This window comes from Palaemon carinicauda, chromosome 10 (genome assembly GCF_036898095.1).
Source record: "Palaemon carinicauda isolate YSFRI2023 chromosome 10, ASM3689809v2, whole genome shotgun sequence".
Lineage (NCBI taxonomy): Eukaryota > Metazoa > Arthropoda > Malacostraca > Decapoda > Palaemonidae > Palaemon > Palaemon carinicauda.
The window spans coordinates 154,481,033-154,504,936 of NC_090734.1; the positions used below are offsets into that span (position 1 = coordinate 154,481,033).

General features: G+C 47.1%; 1 protein-coding gene and 1 pseudogene across 1 annotated transcript in view; both read left to right on the top strand.

The window, feature by feature from the left end:
* Nucleotides 1-18,034, top strand: part of LOC137648882 (gastrula zinc finger protein XlCGF57.1-like) — a 29,186-nt gene extending 11,152 nt beyond the window's left edge. The window contains exon 2 of the mRNA XM_068382056.1: nt 14,938-18,034. Within this exon, the coding sequence (XP_068238157.1) occupies nt 15,639-16,856 (1,218 nt within the window). The 5' untranslated portion in view covers nt 14,938-15,638 and the 3' untranslated portion in view covers nt 16,857-18,034. The remainder of the gene's footprint in view (nt 1-14,937) is intronic.
* LOC137648950 (5S ribosomal RNA) lies at nt 2,955-3,073 on the top strand (annotated as a pseudogene).
* Nucleotides 18,035-23,904: the final 5,870 nt, after the last annotated feature.

The window sequence follows — 23,904 nt, forward strand, 5'->3', positions numbered from 1 at the left end:
ACCCTCCTGCTCGTCGGCGCTCACCTGCTCGTCGGCGCTCACCTGCTCGTCGGTGCTCACCTGCTCGTCGGCGCTCTCCTGATGTTCGCCCTCCTCGCCAGCGCTCTCCTGCTCGTCAGCTCTCTTCTGAGCGTCAGCGCTCATTTGAGGATCATCGCCCTGCGGTCTCTGACCATCCTACAGTTCCTGCTGAGCTCCCTGCTCGCCTTCAGTCTTCTGACCCTGTGGCTACGCAACATCGTTCAGCGCGTGTGTCAAAGCACATGTTCGGCAATGCGCCTGCGATCTTCCTGTTCCTGCTCGTGAACGCGCCGCGCCACCTGTCCCTTCACAGGATCTCACGCGTCGACCTCCTGCTCGCCAGCGATCACCTACGCGCCAGCGATCACCTGCTCGCCAGCGCGCACAGGCGATTTTAGTATCGCCTATTCGCCAGCGTTCTCCCACGCGTCAACGATCGCCTACACGCCAGCGTTCACCTGCTCGTCAGCGCGCACAGGCGATTTTGGTATCGCCTATTCACCAGCGTTCTACGCGTCAGCGATCACCTGTTTCTCGGCGATCTCCGGACCGCCCGCGTGTGTTACAGCCTGCGCGCCAACGTTCTTCAACGCTTCATCAGCCGGAGGTTCTGAAGGGACATGATTCGCCAGCTACTAGCTCGCCATCGCGCGATCGCTCACCGGCGCAAGCGCCAACGCGTCACCATGCCATAACGCGCCATCGCCTACCTGTGTGTCAGCGCTGACCAGCTCACCACCGATCTCCTGTTGATCCACATCGCCAGCGGTCTTCGTCACCCACGCGGCAGCGTGTTTCCTCGCCATCGCACCAACGCTTGCGTTCGCCGCCTCGGACACACGCTCATTCACCTGCCCACCCTCGCGCCCATTCGCCTGCGCAACCGCTCGCCTGCGCGATCATTCGCCTGCGCGCCCGCGCGACCGCTCGCCTGCGCTCCCGTGCGACCATTCGCCCTCGCGCGACCATCGTTCGCGGCGAATCTCGCAGCCGGGGGTAGCAGCAGGAACGCGTGTTCCTAGACAACGCTCGGGATCGCCTCCACCCAAACACAGGTTGGTAGTGCAGGACAAGGATACTACTGAGGAGAGGTTAGTACATCATTCTTCCCCACCTTCTTTTTAGGCAGGTACTGTAGTGTCCACTCCAAAGGATCGCCCGATCCCTTTCCCTTTAGCAAGGATTTCGGACTCTGTGTCCTTGGAGCAACAGACTTGGTTTGGTCCTCTGGCACGGGCATTAGTGAGGGTTATGAAACCAGCACTCGCCGACCAGGGTAACAAACCAACGGCTACCTCTCCTACGCGTTAGAGAAAGAGAGGAGTGGACTTCGTGGTGACTTCCCCCAGGGCGAAGTTGGTTCCCAGGAGGTCGGTCGCGAAGGCCCCTTCTCCTGCTCGAGGGCTTTCACCTTCTCCCGGGGACGAGGCCTTTCCGTCCTCAGGTGAGTCCAGTGGGGTGGTAGTCTTCCCCTCGGCACCAAGGGGGGAGACTTTGCTTCATGGAGGAGAATCATCTCGTGAGGAAGGGGCCCCTCGAATCTCTTTGTTGGGATCCTGTATCCCTCCCAGGAGGGAATCCAAGGATTCCAAGACCGTCCTGAAATCCTCCTCAAGGATTCGCCAGGAACCCACGACTACCCGGGGGAATGTCCACGTTTCACCCCAGGAAGAGATCCCTAGGGCAGGAGACTTAGCTGCCAGCCCACTGGGAGGAGAACAGCAGGAATTCGAACATGCCTTCTGGCAGGTCCTAAGCCTGACAAGGCAACTTAACGGACTTATGGATCCAGTCATCGCCCCCCGTGAAGGCAAAGACACGATCTTGGATGAAGTGTTTGACGTTCGGAAGGCCCCGAAGTCCAGTGCGGCTCTGCCCTGGTCTCGGGGTCTGAAGAGTGCCAGAGCTAGGGCCATCCTTGAGAAGAGTTTGTTTGTGCCCAAGGACAGAGACTTAGACAGCGGCTGTGCGGAGGAAGTCGACTTCCGTTTTCACTCCTCCAAGGCGCTTTCTTCCAGACTCTGCAGGGCTCCAGCGCCCTTTTCTTTCAACCACGTCGGCCTAAGTTATCGGCTACGACAACTGAGACAAGGTGTCCAATTGCAGTTTCCTCCTGTCAGGAACAGATGGCACGGGAGGCTCCCCCGGGGGGGCATAGTCCTAAAGGGAGCGGCAGAGTTCACGAACTCTAGGATTGCAGGTTTCACGCTGGGAGGATGCTTAAGGTTACTCATCCGGATGACAGCTTCCCGAGGCCCATTCCCGCACGGTCTCTGTGATCAGCCAAGGATATTGCGCCTCCCGTCTCTGTCAGCGAGTTCAGTGTCTCTGAACCTCTATGCCATAGCGTCGGCAAGAGTTGCCCGTTTGGGCAGAATGATCCATACCTTAGGAGAAGGTCCTCCATAGGATCATCGACGGCTTCTTCAGTCGATCCTTTCTTGTGAGGAAGTATCTGAGACGGGAGTTCCGTAGTCGACCTCTCAGCCCTGATCAAGTTGGTCGAACAAACTTCGGCCAGCGTGGAACAGCAGAATCGATCAGACTGGTAACGAGGCGACAGGACTCCTTAAACCCTGGATCGGAAGGACGGGTACTTTCAGTTTCCATTCCATCCATCTTCCAGGGAGCTCGTGGAATTCAGCCTAGACTGCAGGTATTCCTGCTTATGATGCAGTATGGCAATCCCACCGTGGCATCGTAGGTTTTTTTCCCCAGAGAACTCTCCCTGCTTTCCTCATGGCCGCTCAGGTGCAGGCTTCCTCCTCCTTCGCTTTTTGGAGGGCTGGTCAACTCCGGTAGGCTCGGGTTCGATCTTCTTCAGCGCCGGGACAAGCTTCCGGATGCTTACCATGAGTGTGGGTTCATGGTATTTTGCTAGGAGCCTTCTCTTCTTCTGCCTCAACATCTGGAGTATCTGGCCATGATATTGAGTCAACGGCCTTACCACGTTGGAAACCCCGCTTCTCGTCCGTCCAGCGAGGTTAAGCAACGTCGGTTCTGGTCGGTACTGAGATGGGTGACCACCTGGGGACGCCAGATTCTGTTGCCACATCCTCCGAGCCTTCCCTTCAGTTGACTGTGGCAAGGCTGAGGAGAGTCGCAGTACCTGTTCTCGGTCAAGCAGAGCTTTCAGCCCTACCTTGGAACATTTCCTAGTTCTCCTTTCCTCATTGACCTGTCTATAGTTCCGAACGGTCGCCTCAGGATAAGTTCCATGTGGGGCGGTCCAAGTTCCGGTGGTTTCAGGCAACGTTTAACCGGACTTCCTGGCCCCTATGGGACCAGCGGAACTATTAGACCTGCAATGGGTGTTGACCTATGGAACCTCTTGATGGGAGTGGATATTCTCGTCCTTTCCCCACATTCTTGATGCTGTTCTTGGACTCGTCAAAGAAAAGGGGGGGGGCATGTTCCGGTCCAGGCCTATGGTCAGGACCTGAAGGATACCTCTCCATCATTCAGGCAGGCTTAGGGGCCGTAGTCTGGCCCCTCTACAGATCCTACAGCTCCTGCTGTGTCGCTCCGTGCGCGTCGGCTTCATGATTCTGGCGTGTTTTAACCAGCAGGGGATGCATTTTCACACCTTCACATCTTGCAGTAGAGATACCGAGATGATTGAGATACTCTCAATACCACCATCGGCTCTCTCATTCCAGGCAGAGGAATGTTCTCTCTGACTATCCGAGCAGAGCCTCGTAGAGAGAGTGTACCTGGGGGTCTTTGACCTTGAGTAACCAGCAAGTCCTGGTCTGGGGGACCTGATCGCGACAGCTTGGAACCTCAAGCTTCCGCTGTTCTTCCCCCAGTCTCAGACCCCGAGACTCTGGCAAGATGCATTCCGGTGATGGTGGGACAACTTCGACGCCAGCGTCTTCCCTCCTTTTTGTCTGTGAAGAATGGGTCTCAACAAGACCAGGTTGTCTGTCAACCTTTCAATGGGAGAGCTCCACTGGGACTATGCGCAGAACGGTTTCTGGACCCTCTGCTTCCCCTGACGGAACTCCCGGGAGAGCTTCTCCCACGGCACAGACTACTCAAACAACCACACTGCAACATCTTTCACGAGCCGGGGCGTCGCTTCGGCTTCATGCCTGGAGACACTACGCCTCCTCCTCAAGAAGAGACAACCCGCTACAGTCGCGGGACGGAGGTCGCGTCATCTGCGATAGTCATCCGCAGGGGTCTTCCAGGCGAAGTGAAGAGTCTTCGGTGGTTGGTGCCGTGGGAGATATACCTCTTCCCTTGAGGCCTCTTCTCCAGCAATAACAGTCTTATTGCCTTTCAGCGGGAGGAAACTCCTTTCCGCTCTCGGCAATGAAGCCTGTCGCTCAGCCTTTCCCTGACCTTCAGGCTTAAAGGAATAACTTTTTCCTGCCCGCTGGATCTTTCCTCGCTCATGCGAAGCTACGATCGTCCCTGCCCTAGTCTGAATGAGACCTCCAACTTAGAGCATGGCTCGGACTTTTTAGTCCCTTAAGAGATCTTCTCAAGACCCTTTACGACATGCCTCGGATTGTATTCCGTCTTGGGTCTCCTGCTCACTCTGGCCGCGGCCAGTGTGTAAGCAATCTTGGTCTCGTACGACTCCGCCCTTTCTAAGGAAGAGGGGAAGGCAACATTTAGGTTCGCTCCTGAGTTGTTGGCTAGACTCAGAATCTGGGGGTCCCGGCCCTTCGGTCCAATTCCTTCCAGATTTCGAGTCTCCATTCTGTATCTGATGCCCCAAGACCTTCTCTTTCTTGCCAGTAAAGGAATCGAGAGGTTAGCTTTGGGAACAGTTGCAGTTTGTCCTCAGTTGCAGCCGATTTGGGAGCACAAGGAGGACACGGGGGAGAGTCACCAGTATACCTCTTCAGCTCGGACTCAAGGACATTCATCTCGACCTGTCTCCAGACCCTCCCCCGTCACGTCGCCCTACAGCACGATGTTGGATACATCGCAACGTCCCTCGCCTTCGAGTAATACTACTCTGTGACGCAGGTGCTACAAGCTGGAGTCTGGAAGCGTCTAATGACCTTCGCAGCCCGCTTCCTGCAGGGCGTGACCCACGGGAGTTTCGATACGTTTTCTATCGCTCTGTGGTGGCTACACAACAGCTGGTCTAACCTCAGGCTCCTTTTTGGACAGGTAGCAGAAGGTTGAGGGCATTGTTATCAGGTTTTAGTCTGCATGAACGAAAGAAGTACGTCTGGCCCTTATTTCTTTCTTCATCATCCCCTCTACAGGGAAGCAGCATCCTGGTCTCTGCATAGCTGATCTCGAACCTCTGCAGGTAAACCATGCTTCCTTGTGTTCCAAGTATCGAGTCAATACAGTCGCGTCCCCCATACCCTGACGAGGTGGTATTGGGAACGTCCTAACCCAGAGTTCCTTCTGGAACTCTAGGTCAACTGCCTAGGACGGGTCACACTTCTTCCTTCACACACAAGCTTATGTAGGCCACACGGTTCCTTGCGGAGCAAGGAACTTGTGAGGTGCAGGGACTCCTTTTCTCGAGTGCGACTCACTCGGATTCTGAGTCCCCGGGTAAAGCCAAAGCCAGTATGGCTGGGGACTTTCCACCCTACCTAAGGGGTAAGTCACCCAATGTAAATAGCGTGGTTTGTATTTCGGTTACGGAACAAATGACAAATTCGAAGATAATTTGTATTTTTCCTAACCATACAAACCTTAGCTATTTACACATATTTGCCCGCCAGCCCTGTCCCTCAAGACAAGTCCTACCTCTAAGTGAAAGTGAGCATTCATCTGTGTGTGAGGGGGGGGGGGGGAGGGGTAGCTAGCTACAACTTCCCTACCCCCCCCCCCCCCCCCCCCGCTAACTAGCGCGGGGGAATACACCCTCGTTAAATTCTAATGGCTCGCCATTTCAGCTGCGCTAAAAGGTAATCCCAATGTAAATAGCTAAGATTTGTATGGTGTACCAACCGTGTTTCACACAATTGTACATAATTCCTTTTGTATATATTATGGTTGTATCTTCGCTCTTCCCTCGCACTAAAACGAACATGAAAATTCAAGTCTGGTTTTTCCTCTTTGATTTTGTCTGTCTTGTGAACTTGTCATGTCCTGTTGCCTTGAGGTTTTGTATATAAGGAGAGTGTTCCACAACAATATAACTCAGTCGTTTCCAATCTGCCTTTGATTTCACAACTCCTCTCTCGGCCCGTCACATTGGTGACCCCGGAAGTCGACTCGCTTCCACCGCCTTCCACCCCCACCCCCTCGCCCCTCCATCGTTGGTACTATGACGGACTCTACGGCAGTTGGCGCTACGGCCTCTCCATTCAAACTTTCATCGTTTGCCAGCGGAGAGGCGTTTGCTTGGTTTCAGCGCGCAGAAGTCCAGTTTCGTATCAGGGGCGTGACTCGCTCAACCACCAAAGCGGATTATGTTCTCGCGGCGATACCCGAGGACACCTTCCCAGAAATATCCGACTGGCTTTGTGAACAAGGAGACACCCCAATAGCGTATGACGACCTCAAATCATACCTTCTGCAACAGTACTCGCCGTCGCCAGCCGCCCGTATAGCAAAGCTTTTTCAGCTCTCGCAACAACCGTTGGGGGACCAAAGGGCTTCGCTTGCCCTCAGGGAAATGACCAGTATCGCTCGCCTTCAACCTGCCGCAGACGGCTCTCCTCGTAAGGTGAACCTACTCCGTGCCCTTTGGATACGCCGTTTACCTGAACCTGTGCGCGCTGCCATACCCGATGTCGATAGTTTACCCATAAAGGACTTGATGACCAAAGCCGACGCCCTTATGGACAGCCACTTCAAGACCTCCATCAACGCCTCCACCCCTGACGACGAGGATGCCTATTCAACGTACACCGAAGCTGACATGAATGCCGTAGGACATACACGCCTACCCCGTGACGTGCCGAAGCGGCGACAAAGCCGCCCACCACCCACCAATCGCTCGCGCCCCAACGAACGACTTCTACAGCCACTTACTACCTCCCATCCGCCGCAGTTTTGCTACTACCACTTCAGATTCGGGGCAACCGCGAAGAAATGTGCCAAAGATTGTCAGTGGCCAAAAAACGTGTAAGTAGGCCATCGCTTGTGGCGGTGGCCTCCCATGTTTCTAATCTTTTCTTTTTACAGGATGCAGGAACGGGCGTGCGATTTTTGGTAGACACGGGTGCTTGTCGTTCTCTTTTGCCAAGGAAACTCTTCAAGGCACAACGTAGTCTGTCTACATCTGCCGACGTCCGCTTGGTAGCTGCCAACGGATCTGCGATACCCACCTACGGTTACGAGAGCCTCACATTATCGTTCGGAAACGGTAAATTCAATTGGAAGTTTCTCGTTGCTGACGTCACAATGCCAATCCTCGGTGCGGATTTCCTCTCTCATTTCCACCTTCTGGTCGATGTCGCCCACCGACGATTGGTCAACGCGGACTCGTACTTGTCGACACCTCTTCAACCCGCCCCCTCTAACCTCGCTCTCCACATCAGCGCACCCACGGATGCCTACGCCCACCTCCTCACGTCGTACCCGGAAGTTTTCCGTCCAGAACTTCGCCAAACGTGCTAAGCACGGTATTTATCACCATATCAAGACGACGGGACCCCCAGTCTTCGCAAAATTCAGACGTCTGGCACCGGAACGATTGGCAGCCGCCAAACAGACGTTCGCCGAAATGGAGAAAATGGGCCTTTGCCAAAAGGCCTCCAGCCCATGGTCGTCACCCTTACACATCGTTCTGAAGAAAGACGGCTCCCTCCGTCCGTGCGGGGATTACAGGCGCCTGAACATGCAAACAGAACCGGATCACTACCCCCTCCCAAACATTGCCGATGTAACCTCCTACCTGCACAAAGCAAAGGTTTTCTCTACGCTCGACCTCCTGAAGGGGTATTATCAGGTGCCTATGAACCCAGAAGACATCCCCAAGACCGCCGTCACCACTCCGTTTGGCACATACAGTACACCTTTAATTACTCCTGTTTTGGCCTTCGTAATGCTGGGGCAACGTTTCAACGTCTCATGGATGGCATCTTAGGGGACCTCCCTTTCTGTGTATGTTATGTGGACGACATACTTGTGTTCTCCTCCTCAAAAGAGGAACACCTCCGTCACCTGCGCATCGTGCTCGACCGCCTGCAACAAAATGGCCTTGTAGTCCGGTACGACAAGTGTACCTTTGGCGCCAACGAAGTGTCGTTCTTAGGGCACCGTATCACTCCTGAAGGAGTCCATCCCCTCCCTGAGAAGGTAGCAGCCGTTCAGAATTTCCCCATGCCCTCGACCGTCAAAGCTCTGCAGGAATTCTTGGGCATGATCAACTATTATCACCGCTTTCTGCCAGCCATTGCCGCCACTCTTGCTCCCCTCTACGCCTCCCTCAAGGGCAAGCCAAAGGACTTGAAGTGGGGTCCCCTTCAAGAAGCGGCCTTCTGCAATGCAAAGAAGGCCCTATCAACTGCTGCGGCTCTCACTTTTCCTATCCCACACGCCCCTCTCCTTCTCTCCACCGATGCCAGCGACGTCGCTATTGGTGCAGTACTCGAGCAGGTGGTCAAAGGCTCGCCCCGCCCATTGGCCTTCTTCAGCAGAAAACTGTCCAAGGCAGAATCGGGTTATTCTACCTTCGATCGAGAATTGCTGGCGGTGCACCTGGCTGTCCGTCACTTTCGCCATTTCTTAGAAGATATGCCCTTCGTCATTCGCACAGACCACATGCCTCTGGTGCACGCCTTCACTCGACAGTCTGACGCCTGGTCCGCCCGTCAACGCCGACATCTCTCCGCCGTGGCTGAATACAATTGCACCCTCCAATACGTCCCTGGGAAAATGAATCCCGTTGCCAATGCCCTGTCAAGAAACACGTTGGCTGCCGTTCAACTGGGATTGGATTACAACGCCCTGGCTGAAGCCCAACGACAGGATCCAGAGTATCAAGCTTGTAGGACATCCTGCACGTCCCTCCGTTGGGAGGATTTTCCCCTCGAAAACTCCAACACCACCCTCCTCTGTGACGTCAGTACTGGTAGACCGCGACCTTGGATTCCTGCTCCCATGCGCCGACAGGTGTTTGATTTCATCCACGGCCTTTCACATCCCTCGTGCCGTTCTACTGCACAGCTGCTGAAGGCAAAGTTCATTTGGCACGGCATTTCTAAGGATGCTAAGGATTGGGTCCGTGCCTGTACTTCTTGCCAAACTTCCAAAGTACATAGACACACGGATTCAGGAGTGGGCACCTTTCCTCGACCTCAGCGTCGTTTCGCACACATTCACGTCGACGTTGTAGGCCCCCTACCCACATCACAAGGACATCGTTACCTGTTTACCGTCATCGACCGCTCCACTCGTTGGCCTGAAGCCATTCCCATGGAAACTGCAACGTCCGCCTCATGTACATCTGCCTTACTCTCTGGATGGATTTCAAGATTCGGTATCCCTGAGCATATTACTTCTGACAGGGGAACCACTTTCACCTCTCAATTATGGACGTCATTAGCGAATCTCCTGGGCATCACCCTACATCACACAACGGCCTACAACCCCGCTGCCAATGGAATGGTTGAAAGTTTTCATCGCACCCTCAAAGCAGCTTTGATGTCCCGCTGCAAGGATTGCAACTGGTTTACTCAGCTTCCCTGGCTCCTCCTTGGACTAAGGACCACTCCTAAAGACGCCCTCGACGTCTCGGCAGCCGAAATGGTGTATGGCGACCCGTTGGTCGTCCCTGCCGAGTTTTTTCCTTCTACAACCTCCTCCGACGATCTCCAGCGCATACGTCACGTCGTGGGAAAATTTACTCCGTGCCGCCAGACTTACAAGCCCCCAGCGAAGCATCACATACCAACGGACTTGCACTCTGCAACGCACGTCTTCCTGCGCAACGACACCAGCAAGCCACCGTTAACGCCCCCTTACACAGGACCTTACCTTGTGATCCGACGCAGTCCGAAAGCATTCCTCCTAAACATTCGGGGCAAAGAAGACTGGGTCTCCATTGATCGTCTAAAACCTGCTTATCTTCTGCCAGATGACCCGCCTACAGTTCGCCTCTCTAGATCAGGGCGCCCTATTTAACATGTACAGTATGTCATTTTTAGGGGGGGGAGCCATGTACCAACCGTGTTTCACACAATTGTACATAATTCCTTTTGTATATATTATGGTTGTATCTTCGCTCTTCCCTCGCACTAAAACGAACATGAAAATTCAAGTCTGGTTTTTCCTCTGTGATTTTGTCTGTCTTGTGAACTTGTCATGTCCTGTTGCCTTGAGGTTTTGTATATAAGGAGAGTGTTCCACAACAATATAACTCAGTCGTTTCCAATCTGCCTTTGATTTCACAACTCCTCTCTCGGCCCGTCACAATGGTTAGGAAAAATACAAATTATCTTCGAATTTGTCATTTTATGTTTGTTCCCTCGGTGGTCCCTCTTCCCGTTGCGGATTAGGTGTTCCTCCCTAGGGAATTTTCTGTTACATAATTTATTTCATTTTTCCTCAGCGATGCGGTTTTCTTCGTTTGACTAAGAGTGCCGACGAAGCAGAGCTGTTCTGTTCAGGCCTGGGGAATCTGCTGTCACTGCCATCCCTCAGAGGACGTCATCATGGGCATCATTTCTTCTCTTAGAAGTACGCCCGTGGCAACACCTGATCAGCACTTCATCTTCGAGGAACTAGCTCCGGCTATGCTTCCTCAGGTATTGCTCTCGTCAGATCATCTTGGAGCGCTACCAGGAGGTTCGCCTCCAGGGGTTGGACAACTTTCCCTTCCGAGGGCGAGTTTCCTCCCCAGGTGTAAGGTTGTTTCTCCCTTCCGAGGGAGAACTTCCTGCATCTTCATCAACTCCTACTGCTGTTGCTGTCTTCGCCTAGACTACACTCCCCCCTTGCCGAGTCTTTTCCTTAGGGGGCGGAGCACAGTCTTAGGCAAGTCTCGCCTTCAAAGTGTTAAAAGCTTGGACATGGAAGCTCGAGGACCTCTGGTTGCAGACGCATTCCAAGAAGCATTTGATCCTCTTTGCATCGTCTTTAAGTTTGTGAAATCCCAGAATCCAATGCCATATCTTTTGACCTATTTATTTACTGTAGATGAATTTGTTTTAAGCGTATGCTGGCCTACATTACAGTGTTGATATGTCCAATTAAATTTCACTTAATGCATATAGACTTGTTTAGGTATAAGTCGTACATGTACTGTACATGAAATATGTTTACTCAAGCATGAATATATACAGTACTGTATATATGTATATCTATACAGAATATATACAGTATACATATATTTCTATTTAAATATATAGTTATATGGTTCTTATATGTAATACAACCCAACATGTTTTTCGTCATCCGTATCGGGCTGAGCCCCGTGACCTCTTTCCCCTGGTATGACCTCATAAAAGTAGAACATCAAGCTCCTCCTTTTCCTCTTCCTCAGCTTTGGGAGATTCTAAAGAGGCTGCTGCATTAGAAGAACAAGAAGTTGAAGATATCATCAAAGGAGTCGGGGAAGATTGATCTACCAAATAAAAACTCACCAGCCTAGACTAGAAATGTTCATGAAGCTTAGTAACAAGTTAGGAGAGAGGTTGGCTACTGCTCACTTGCCTAACGTAAGCTATTCACTTTTGATGTAATCAGTCCGAGGTGGGTTTACAGGTGTCGACCCAAAGGAGACTATAGTAGGTTTTAGAATCTAGGGAAGGGAATAATTCTCCTCTCCCTGAGACTCCATTGCCTAACCTGTCGACTTCTGCTTCTTTGATATCCAAGTTCCTTGGGAGCCCAATTTGGGTGTTCAGCGCTGCCGTTTCATTTGTTATCCTTACGACTTGTTCCTGTTAATGACTACCTGTGGGAAGGATGTGCTTATGAGTGTAACCTTTTCTTAACCTTTTCTTTCCTTCATCCCCAATCACACTGAAAGACTATAAAAATGAGGCACTTTTCAGTAGTTCCGGGTAACAGGTATTTACTCGTATGTTTGGAAGCTCCATAATCTATCCTGGGGAAACCAGGAATTGTTTGCCTGTCATTTTATGTCGTAAAGATGTTGCTTGGAAGTTTGACTTTTCCAGTCAGGGATTCTAATCGTTGGTGGTATTTGCACGACTCCAGTTACCATCTGGAAAATTTTACTTGTGTTCCATATATCATGGACAAAATTAAAGATCTTATCCAATCTTTGGATTTTGCATGAACTATTGTCTTTATTCTCTGCCTCATTTCCTTTCGTTCTGCTTCGATGGAGAGTTAACGACTACCTCTTACTCGTTCCTTTTTACGAGGTTTTGAGTGCAGGAGGCCCTTGTGTTACAACGGTCTCAAATTACAATGATTTACCATTACGAATGGGCTCCCGTAAAGGGCTTAAAAAACCCTTGTAACTCAATTTTGATCGACATTTCGTTTGTTGATACGACGAAATGCTTGCTGACGCAGATAGCAACTAATGCTTCAGCGTAAGGTGTTGTGCGTCACTTTACCATTAGTGTGCCCTCTTTTTTTTTTTTTTTTTTTTACGAAACAAATTTGGGATTCTGTGCTGGTCCTTTTTTTTTTTTTTTGATAGTTTTGTCCCTTTTTTTTTTCTGTGCATCGTGTCTAGAAACCTCAAGGGAGACTTATGATGGGCTTGTGCAGGCCAACCACATTAATAAAGGCTGGGAATTTTTATAAGAAGGTTCTCAACTCATAAACATTCGACCTCAAAACATTCGGAGGTATAAACACAAAACCAACAAAAATCATAAATCTTGAATATTGTATCAAAAGTTCATAATGGAATAGAGTACTGTATGTACTTTAATGCAGTAAGCAAAATTACATTTGCAATTTGAAACGGAACTATTTAACCCTTTTACCCCCAATGGACGTACTGGTACGTTTCACAAAACTCATCCCTTTACTCCCCATGGACGTACCGGTACGTCCTTGCAAAAAACTGGTTTTTACAATTTTTTTTTTGCATATTTTTGATAGTTTTTTGAGAAACTTCAGGCATTTTCCAAGAGAATAAGACCAACCTGACCTCTCTATGACAAAAATTAAGGCTGTTGGAGCAATTTTTAAAAGATATACTGCAGAATGTGCTTGAAAAAAAATAACCCCTGGGGGTTAAGGGTTGGAAAGTTCCAAATAGCCTGGGGGTAAAAGGGTTAATGACTTTTGCTGCCTTTTTATCTTTTCCTACTTTCAACATTCCAAAATCCTGATTTTGATTTCAAAATGAAAGGTTTTAAAAGTTTTAGAAAAATTTGAATTCAAGAGATTCGATGCTACCTTTAGTAATGAAACAGAATACTCGAACAAATTTGTTTCATTAAGGTGATAGTAACTAGACAACGACTGTCTATAAAGCATAATTTTTTTCTGTGAATAGAAAAATTATGAATTAAAATGCCTAGGCAGCATTTTCAGTACTGAAGCAAGTCCCTTGAAAGTAAAAGATAACGATAATGTAAGATTGTGAAAGCGCTGTTAGTCGCTGTATGAAAAGCGAAGGCTAAACGAACATAATCTACTGATTGTAATTCACAAAATAAAAGTGTATTTTACTTAGGCCTTGCTGCTTCCTTCGGTGCCTTGGATGACCCCGGAAGTAGCAGCAGTAGGAGATTCAGTGTTATGAAGCTTCATCTGTGATGGATAATGGGGGAAGGTAGGCTGTGGCACCCTTTAAGCCGTACCAGCCGAACTTGGTTGAGTCCCTTGTCAGGCTGGGAGGAACGTAGAGAGGAGAGGTCCCCTTTTTTTGTTTCATTTGTTTGATGTCAGCTACCCCTCAAAATTGCAGGAAGTGCCTTGGTATATGTTTGTATGTACTTAATAATGATTCTAAAATTAATAATACTCTTAGTTATAAATTACCAATGAAAATGACTCACAACTTCACAAAATGAAATAACATCCAAACACAGCCATTGCATGTAAAAGAAAAACAAATGGAAAATAAACACGGTAAGTTTGGGTGCGAAACTCAACACTAAAAATATGAGAGAAAATTATTTTAAATAAAGCTTTACCTTATTTTGGGGAACAAAAAAAGATCCTTTGGAAGTTTGCCTTGATCATTTGATTTGGAAAACAGATGGTAGTGTCCATAAAATTTTTCATAACTCTGACCATCCTTTACATTCAGATCTCCCTGGACAATTCTATCCTGTTCGTAATACTAGGCAGGCAGTTAATTCTAATAGCCAGGCCCTCTCCATCATGAGGCTCAATACTACACAGTGTTCTAGAAGTTTTATTCCAGCTGTTACCAAGTTGTGGAATGATCTTCCTAATAGGGTAGTTGAGTCAGTAGAACTTCAAAAGTTCAAAGTTGGAGCAAATGTTTTATATTGACCAGGCTGACGTGAGTCTTTTCATAGTTTATATATGACATATCTGTTTTTGATGTTGTTATAAGACGTATCTGTTTTGACGTTGTTACTGTTTTTAGAATGATTTATTGTTAATTTATTCTCATCATTTATTTATTTCCTTTCCTCACTGAGCTATTTTTCCCTATTGGAGCCCTTGGGCTTATAGCATCTTGCTTTTCCAACTAGGGTTGTAGCTTGGCTAGTAATAATAATAATAATAATAATAATAAATGAAAACAATGAAACAAATTAATATTCGCTGTTTTTATTTCTTAATATGTCCTTCCCAGCTATAGGTAGGTTGACTTGTGTTGTCTTAGGTTGAAGGCAAGTGATGGGTTACTGGCAGGGGAGTGGTGGCACTCCACTACAAGTCACTATTTAACTACCTGTTAAAAAGTGTCGGCAACTACCGTCCATCTGGTGCCGGTAATAACACAAAAGACCTTGTTTCGAATATCTGGAAATTAGGAACCATACAAATTACTTTAAAAAGTGTTTATGTTTGCTGCTATCTGTAGAGTATAAAGATACACTGTATTTCAATCCCATCTAATTTCCATTTCAGACGCTGGAAAAGTAAGAGGTGGATTTAGAGGAGCTGCATATGAAGGTTTTTAGAAGGAACAAGCTTCGCGAAGATTGTAGCAAAGTGAGAAACCCAATTGTTGGTACTGGTTCTATTTGCTTGACTGTTATTGTATCTGAAAATGCTGTGGCACACTGTAGTCTAAGTCTTTTGGAATACGTTTGGGTTATTTTTCTTGTATTTAAGAATAATATTGTCCAGTTTATAAATTACCGTATTTCTATAACCACTATATATGCCGTGCTTCAGATTTTGATATTTTTATATATGCCATAGCCTAAAGACAAAATTAAGACTTGAAATTGTGAGTTGTCTTATCTCAAAATGAGGTAAAATCACTTTACTAACCTTGACAGAAAGTGTTTTGATGAGATAATTAAATTAATTGTTACTCTTTAGATTAAAAAAAAAAAAAATGATGCTTATAGAAGAGAAGAGTAAAGGTGGTATTAACTTCTATAATTATCTTTTGTAGACTAGTAAAAAGCTTATGTAGACTCTTTTGATTTTTAACACTTGTATAATTTGACACGTTCTTCTTTGAAAACAGCATTAAATGATTAAAATCGTAAAAAGGTATAGTAATAAAAAATATATAGTACTGTATACCGTCTGCAGAAACAGTTGTAGGTAGACCAGCCCCACCTAGTATTACGAGTGAGGAAATCTTGGTTCCCAGGATGTGTGCCGCCCAAAATCCGCTTGCTTGTCAAGAATGTGGAACAGAATTTGGTTTGAAAGCTGCTCTCTCCATGCACACGAAAACCCACCACCAGAAGAAGGACTCGTGCCTTTGCCAATTTTGCGGAAAGGGCTATGCTACAGAACAGCAGCTGGCCAAACACGTCGAAACCCACGTCTGCGGAATATGCGGAGAAATGTGCTTTGAGGCGTCTTTCGCCAGTCACATGAAAATGCACAAACGCAATGGAGGAAAGAGGGTCTCGTGTGAAGAATGTGGGAAAATTGTGCATACGAGAAGCTTGACTGGCCACATGAAAACTCATAAGGGTTATAAGCCCATTTCTTGTGAGTACTGTGGTAAACGATTCCCCTTCAAATCGTACCTTGACAGACATTTGAGAAAACACGAGAGGCAAGGGTTGTATGGTTGTATGCAATGTGGGAAGCAGTACGATATGAAAAACTCACTAGCAAAACACATCAAAACACATGGGAGAGAAATACTGTACTGTAAGGAATGTGGAAAGAGATTCTTTGATGAAACTCCTTTGGCAGAACATATGAAATTTCATATAGGAGAAAATTCATTTTCCTGCCAAAGGTGTGGAGAGAAATTTGCCTCGAAGCCTTCACTCGTGAGTCACGTGGCCACGCATCACAAGGGGGAGCCGTTGGGATGCCGAGAGTGCGGGAAGATGTTCTGTCAAAATGCTCTTCACGTTGCACGTGCAGGAACCCACAATGGAGAAAATCGGTTTGTGTGCGAGTATTGTGGGAAAGGATTCAGTAACGAGCGGATCTTTGAAACGCATACAAGAACTCATTCTATGAAGAGGGTGTTTGTGTGTAATGACTGTGGGAAGCGATATAATGAGAAAGTCAATTTTGAGGCTCATTTAAATACTCATAAAACTGGTGTCCGCTGTAAGGGCCCTAAAGGCCGTAAAGGTAGTAAGGGTCAAAAAGGCCTCGAGTTTGGAAAGAAATTTGTTGGAGAACCTCATCTAGAGACGCTTGTGAAAACTCCTGCAGCCGAAAAGTCATTCATTCGCAATGATGAAATTGATCTCTCATTGAATAAGGAAAATGATATTACAGACTTTAAAGTTGAAGATATAAAATTTGAAGACAGTGATATAATTTTTATAAAATCAGAAGATGAAGCAGAATTATTCCCTTTTTCGAACATTGAAACAGTGTTTGTTAGAGGGTAAATGTTTATCATTATTACGATTGTTCTGTACCTTGAAGACACGCATTCATTGTTTTTGTGAGATTTTGCTAAAGTTTAAATGATTAGTACCTGTTCTATATTATGACCATAACCTAAAGAACTGAATCAGTAGAAGAAATCTATATTATGGAGAAAATTAAATATTTCTTTATGCACTGTAACATTGGTTTGCTCTTCAAACGTCTCTTAATTCATTGAGATCTATTAGCAATTCTTTGAGAGCCAGTAACATGATTGGGCTGGGTTTCTGTTCATGGGTCTTTATTACTGAAGACTGTACCCACTATTATCATAAGTGTTGGTTCTGAGGTTTGTCCTGTAATGATACTAGAGAAGTGGTTACTATACAATACAGTGGTGTTGCAGAATCTAGCCAAAAGTTAAAGGGAAATTCATATGATTATTCCAGTCCTTTTTAGCAGTTATCATGTTATTGATAATGTTTAAGTAAATTATTTGTTTTTCTCTAAAGTCTTTATTTATGCTGTACTATACAGTACTGTACAAACATTTGACCAATTGAGCCTATGATCCAATTTTAAGTTGTGTTTCTACCATAGTTTTCTGGGAAATTAATTTACAATCTTTTTGTTGCAAGTGAGCTAAAAGGGTCCTGTTTATCATTAATAAATTAAGATCTTTCCATGTGATTAAGGGAACACCAATGTTTTAATTTATTAGCATATTACTTCACAGATTTTAATATGTTGAAAACAGGAGATATTCGTATGCGGATACAAACATCCGAGTCATTTAAATTTGTTACTCTTAGTTTTGTTTTTTATGAATGGAATCAAAAAAGAAAAATGGTTTGATTGCTGCTTGAATGGCATACGTCCCTGATTAATCTACTTTTGACTTTACTTACACATATACGAAGCTGTAAATGTCAGAGAGAGAGAGAGAGAGAGAGAGAGAGAGAGAGAGAGAGAGAGAATAACTCTTGGCGGAGACTTCCTCCCACCTAAGTTACACTCCCCATTTAAGTGACTCAGAAGATTGTATCCGGGTAGGAATAAACTACAAATTCAAAAAAAGGTTCTGCCTCATCTGCCCAGCAAGTCTTTGACCAGTAGATAGTGACGTAAGCCATTCAGGTGGTGCCATTCAGTGGTGTTGCCTAGCAACTGATTATAATGCAATAAAACTCTTCCTTTTTTTATTGTCTTTTTGTAGAAAACCAAACTAGGATTTGAGTATACAAATTATTTTTAACAATTGTAATATTCTTTTTAATTATGGGTCACTTTAGAGGTGGAAGATGAGACCACAGGAGTTCAGGCCTAACTGTTTACCTAGAACTATTTCAATGCAGTTAATAGAAAAGAGAATTGGTCCCTATGTTGTACGTGTCAGTCTCAGCGTAGGGCTGTATGCTGTCACTAAGATGAGTTTGTATTTAGAGAATTAGCTCCATTTGATTTTTGTGAATACAGTGCCTTGCTCAAACTCAGAATACAGAAGTTGTTAACTTTATTTGGCTAGATTAAGGAATTATTATTATCATTATTAATTGCTAAGTTACAACCCTAGTTGGAAAATATGTTATTTTTATTAGTAAAATAAATTTTTGAATATACTTACCCGATAATCATGTAGCTGTCAACTCCGTTGCCCGACAGAATTCTATGGAGGGATACGCCAGCTATCACAATACTAGAAGGGGGTGTACTTACCAGCGCCACCTGTGGCCAGGTACTCAAGTACTTCTTGTTGACACCTCCTCAATTATTCCTCGGTCCACTGGTTCTCTATGGGGAGGAAGGGAGGGTCGATTAAATCATGATTATCGGGTAAGTATATTCAAAAATTTATTTTACTAATAAAAATAACATTTTTCAATATTAAACTTACCCGATAATCATGTAGCTGATTCACACCCAGGGGGGTGGGTGAAAACCAGTGTACAAGATTAAAGGATAGCTAAGTATCCCGTATTTCATATAATCAGTTATCCACAATAACAATGAAATAATAAGTACCTGGTAAGGAAGTCGACTTGAACCGTTACTCTGCCTTTAATAAGATCGTCTTCCTTACTGAGCGCAGCGTTCCTCTTGGGAGGCTGAATCAACTCAAAGGTGCTAAAGTATACAGGGCTGCAACCCATACTAAAGGACCTCATCACAACCTTTAACCTCGGCGCTTCTCAAGAAAGAATTGACCACCCGCCAAATCAACAAGGATGTGGAAGGCTTCTTAGCCGACCGTACAACCCATAAAAAGTATTCAAGAGAAAGGTTAAAAGGTTATGGGATTATGGGAATGTAGTGGCTGAGCCCTCGCCTACTACTGCATTCGTTGCTACGAATGGTCCCAGGGTGTAGCAGTACTCGTAAAGAGACTGGACATCTTTGAGATAGAATGATGCGAACACTGACTTGCTTCTCCAATAGGTTGCATCCATAACACTCTGCAGAGAATGGCTCTGTTTGAAGGCCACTGAAGTAGCCACAGCTCCCACTTCATGTGTCCTTACCTTCAGCAAAGCAAGGTCTTCTTCCTTCAGATGAGAATGTGTTTCTCTAATCAGAAGCCTGAATAGTAAGAAACTGAGTTCTTAGAACTTGGAAAAGAAGGTTTCTTGATAGCACACTATAAGGCTTCTGATTGTCCTTGTAAAGGTTAAGACCTTTTTAGATAGTACCTAAGAGCTCTAACTGGGCAAAGTACTCTCTTCAGATCATTCCCCACCAAGTTGGACAGGCTTGGGATCTCGAACGACTTAGGCCAAGGACGTGAAGGAAGCTCGTTTAGCAAAAACCGAGCTGCAAGGAACATGTAGCCGTTTCAGATGTGAAAACAATGATCCTGCTGAAGGCGTGGATCTCACTTACTCTTTTAGCTGTTGTCAAGCACACGAGGAAAAGAGTTTTTAATGTGAGGTCCTAAAAAGAGGCTGATTGGAGAGGTTCAAATCTTGATGACATAAGGAACCTTAGGACCACGTCTAGATTCCAGCCTGGAGTGGACAACCGACGTTCCTTTGAGGTCTCAAAAGACCTAGGGAGGTCCTGTAGATCTTTGTTGGTGGAAAGATCCAAGCCTCTGTGGCGGAAAACCGCTGCCAACATACTTCTGTAACCCTTGATCGTAGGAGCTGAAAGGGATCTTACTTTCCTTAGATATAACAGGAAGTCAGCAATCTGGGTTACAGTGGTACTGGTTGAGGAAACTGCATTGGTCTTGTACCAGCTACGGAAGACTTCCCCTATAGACTGATAGATTCTGAGAGTGGATGTTCTCCTTGCTTTGGCAATCGCTCTGGCTGCCTCCTTCGAAAAGCCCCTAGCTCTTGAGAGTCTTTCGAAAGTCTGAAGGCAGTCAGACGAAGAGCGTGGAGGATTGGGTGTACCTTCTTTACGTGAGGTAGACTTAGAAGGTTCACTCCTAGAGGAAGAGTCCTGGGAATGTCGACCAGCCATTGCAGTACCTCTAAGAACCATTCTCTCGCGGGCCAGAGCGGAGCCAACCAACGTCAGCTGTGTCCCTTTGTGAGAGGAGAACTTCTGAAGTACCCTGTTGACAATCTTGAACGGCGGGAATGCATACAGGTCGAGATGGAACCAATCCAGCAGAAAAGCATCCACGTGAACTGCTGCTGGGTCTGGAATCGGAGAACAATACAACAGGAGTCTCTAGGTTATCAAGGTAGTGAACAGATCTATGGTTGGCTGACCCCACAGGGCCCAAAGTCTGCTGCAAACATTCTTGAGAAGGGTCCACTCTGTGGGGATGACCTGACCCTTCCGTCTGAGGTGATCTGCCATGACATTCATACCGCCCTGAATGAACCTCGTTACCAGTTAGCTTTCGATCTTTAGACCAGATGAGTAGGTCCCTTGCGATCTAGAACAACTTCCACGAAAGAGTCCCTCCCTGCTTGAAGAAGTAAGCCAGGGCTGTGGTGTTGTCAGAGTCCACCTCCACCACTTTGTTAAGCTGGAGGGACTTGAAGTTTATCAAGGCCAGAATAACCGCCAACAACTCCTTGCAATTGATGTGAAGTGTCCTTTGCTCCTGATTCCATGTTCCCGAGCATTCTTGTCCGTCCAAAGTCGCACCCCAGCCCGTGTCTGATGCGTCCGAGAGGAGACGGCGGTCGTGTTTCTGAACAGCCAAAGGTAGACTTCCTTGAGAAGAAAGCTGTTCTTACACCACGCGAGAGAAGACCTCCTCTCTTCGGAAACAGGAACTGAGACCGTCTCTAGCGTCATGTCCTTTATCCAGTGAGCAGCTAGATGATACTGAAGGGGGGGGAGGTGGAGTCTCCCTAACACGATGAACAGGGCCAGCGATGAAAGTGTCCCTGTTAGACTCATCCACTACCTGACTGAGCATCGGTTCCTTCTCAGCATGCTCTGGATGCATTCTAGGGCTTGGAAGATCCTTGGGGCCGACGGAAAAGTCCGAAAAGCTCGACTCTGAAGATCCATACCCAAGGAGACAATGGTCTGGGATGGGACGAGCTGAGACTCCTCAAAATTTACCAGGAGGCCCAGTTCCTTGGTCAGATCCATAGTACATTTGAAAATCTCCAGACAGCGACGACTTGTGGGAGCTCTTAAAAGCCAGTCGTCTGACGGAGCCGGACACAAGATCATGGTACTGCTGCACAGTCTGTGAACTGTCAATCATGGGCAAGCGAGGAAGTACAGTGACAACCCGAATCTGTCTAGACTGTCTGGGTCGTACAGACAAACTCCTTATCGGGTTGCTGAGGTTGCCGCACTGCGTCACAACAAGTCACTTCTGTTGGTTGTTGAACGTCTTCCCCGTGACACATTGACTCCGTAAACAAAAAATCCTCTAACAAGGACTAAGCTTGGACTGCATGTCTTGTAACACAGCTCAAGGTCTATGGGAGCAGGTGTGGTAACAGACGGGTTTAGCGACTGAAGTGGAACCATTACCTTCCCTGGAAGCATGTTATGCTTAAATAAAAGTCCATAGGAGGCTATGCAGCTAAAGGCTCCCTCCAAATGACAGAGTCCTCAAGGGAATATCAGAAGGAGGGAGAAAAGAACTTTCTCATCTACAGGGACCATATCCTAGAAAAGCTAAGTTCTCTCAGTGAGGGTTCACTGGTGCAAAAGCAGCAGACTAGAAGGCAACGTTATGAAACTGCTTGACAGTCTAGTGAGTTGGCAACAACCAAAGATGTGTGACTGAGAAGCATGCGGTAAGGTATGCAGAGCATGTTGTATGCAGAGTATGCTGTATGCAGAGCATGCTGTATGTAGAGCATGTTGTATGCAGAGCATGCTGAATGCAGAGCATGCTGTATGCAGAGCATGTTGTATGCAGAGCATGCTGAATGCAGAGCATGCTGTATGCAGAGCATGTTGTATGCAGAGCATGCTGTATGTAGAGCATGTTGTATGCAGAGCATGCTGAATGCAGAGCATGCTGTATGCAGAGCATGTAGTATGCAGAGCATGCTGTAAGCAGAGCATGTAAGGTAAGCAGAGCGTGTGCATGGCGTTTAACATTTCTCAGAAATTCCATGACCAGTGCTAGAGTGCTTTATGCATGCTTGCATGGGGTTTTAATATCAACATAATATATACCTTACATTCATAACTCATGATTCATATTTTTGCCATATTTTGCGATATTGTTAAAAATATATTGCCAGGAATACAAATATATTTTTATAAGTAATACAAATAACCTCCATTATCATAAGGTTTGAAAATGGAGGTAAGGTATGCTGAACAGCAGAGTCAGAACGAGCTGGAACAACAATAGTTGTGGTTTCCTCTTCAAGACTCTGTTGAGGGAACACCTGAGGCTCAGTCTGCAAAGGCTGATCAAAGGAAGTAGCAGAAGGTAGGCGCATGGGTGGAGGAGGCTGACTCCTGGCATGAGTGGCTGAACTCAAGGGTTGCGCTTGCTGAGTGGTTGGTGGATGCGCAGTAGCAAGTTCCTGAGGAACGAGTTGAGGTTCCTGCGGTGTGAGCTGAGAGCGAAAAGGTAGTGGCTGCGCAGAACGCAGTAAAAATCTCGCAAGTTGAGGCTCCTGAGGCGCAAGGCTAAGGTGTTGAGGTGCTTGCCTTGAGGAGGGTTGAGCTCGCTGCAGCGAGAGCTGAGGAGACTGACTCATGGACGGGAGAGGTTGTTGTACCTCAACCGAGTGTTGCATCACTGGTGGAGCAGCAAGTGGAGGCGGAGGAAGAGAGGTATAATCCTCCTGATCCCATTGTAAAGGTTGCCTTAAGGAAGGCGGAGGCTGAACACCACTGGGAACAGCAAACTCAGAACGTGGCTCAACATCGTACGCCTGGCAGGTGGTACTGCGATCAGGCGGAGCGAGCGCAGGCGGAGCGAGCGCAGGCGGAGCGAGCGCAGGCGGAGGGAGTGTAGGCGGAGGCGGAGGCGCAACACTCTCAGCCCGACACTCACGCATCAAGTCCGAAAGCTGTGCTTGCATGGACTGTAGTAGAGTCCACTTGGGGTCGGCAGAAACTACAGTAGGCTGAGGTAAAGCCTTAACAGTCGAGCTCTGTTGTGGCAGAACCTTACTCCTCTTAGGCGGAGTGCATTAAACTGATGACTGAGGAGAGTCAGAGCTAACCCAATGACTGCATCCGGGTTGTTGAACTCTAACTTCGTACGTCTGGCATAGGTCTGGACTTTACGTTTAAGAGGTCTTGAGACCTGAGACCAGCGTTTTCTCCCCTAAATTTCTTCTGCAGACGAGCAAAATAAGGGCTCAATCGTCTGCGGGTGGGAGTGACGGTCTCGGTAAGACACGCCCACAACCACCGAGGATACTTCTGTGCGCCGATCAAGGCCTGCTGAACCCTTCTGCCCTTCGACATTGCTTCTCTCCTGGGCTTGGGAGCTTGCAAGAGGTCCCGGACTGGGAGGACGACTGGCGCGCACAGAAGTACCCTCACGCACAACACTGACACACTTTGCGCTAATCACTTATCACTTTGATTTCTGTTTGCACTTATTTCACTGAACTCGAAACTTTAAGTGGTTTGTACCTGAAACACGCAATTCTATCCTTTCTCAAAAGT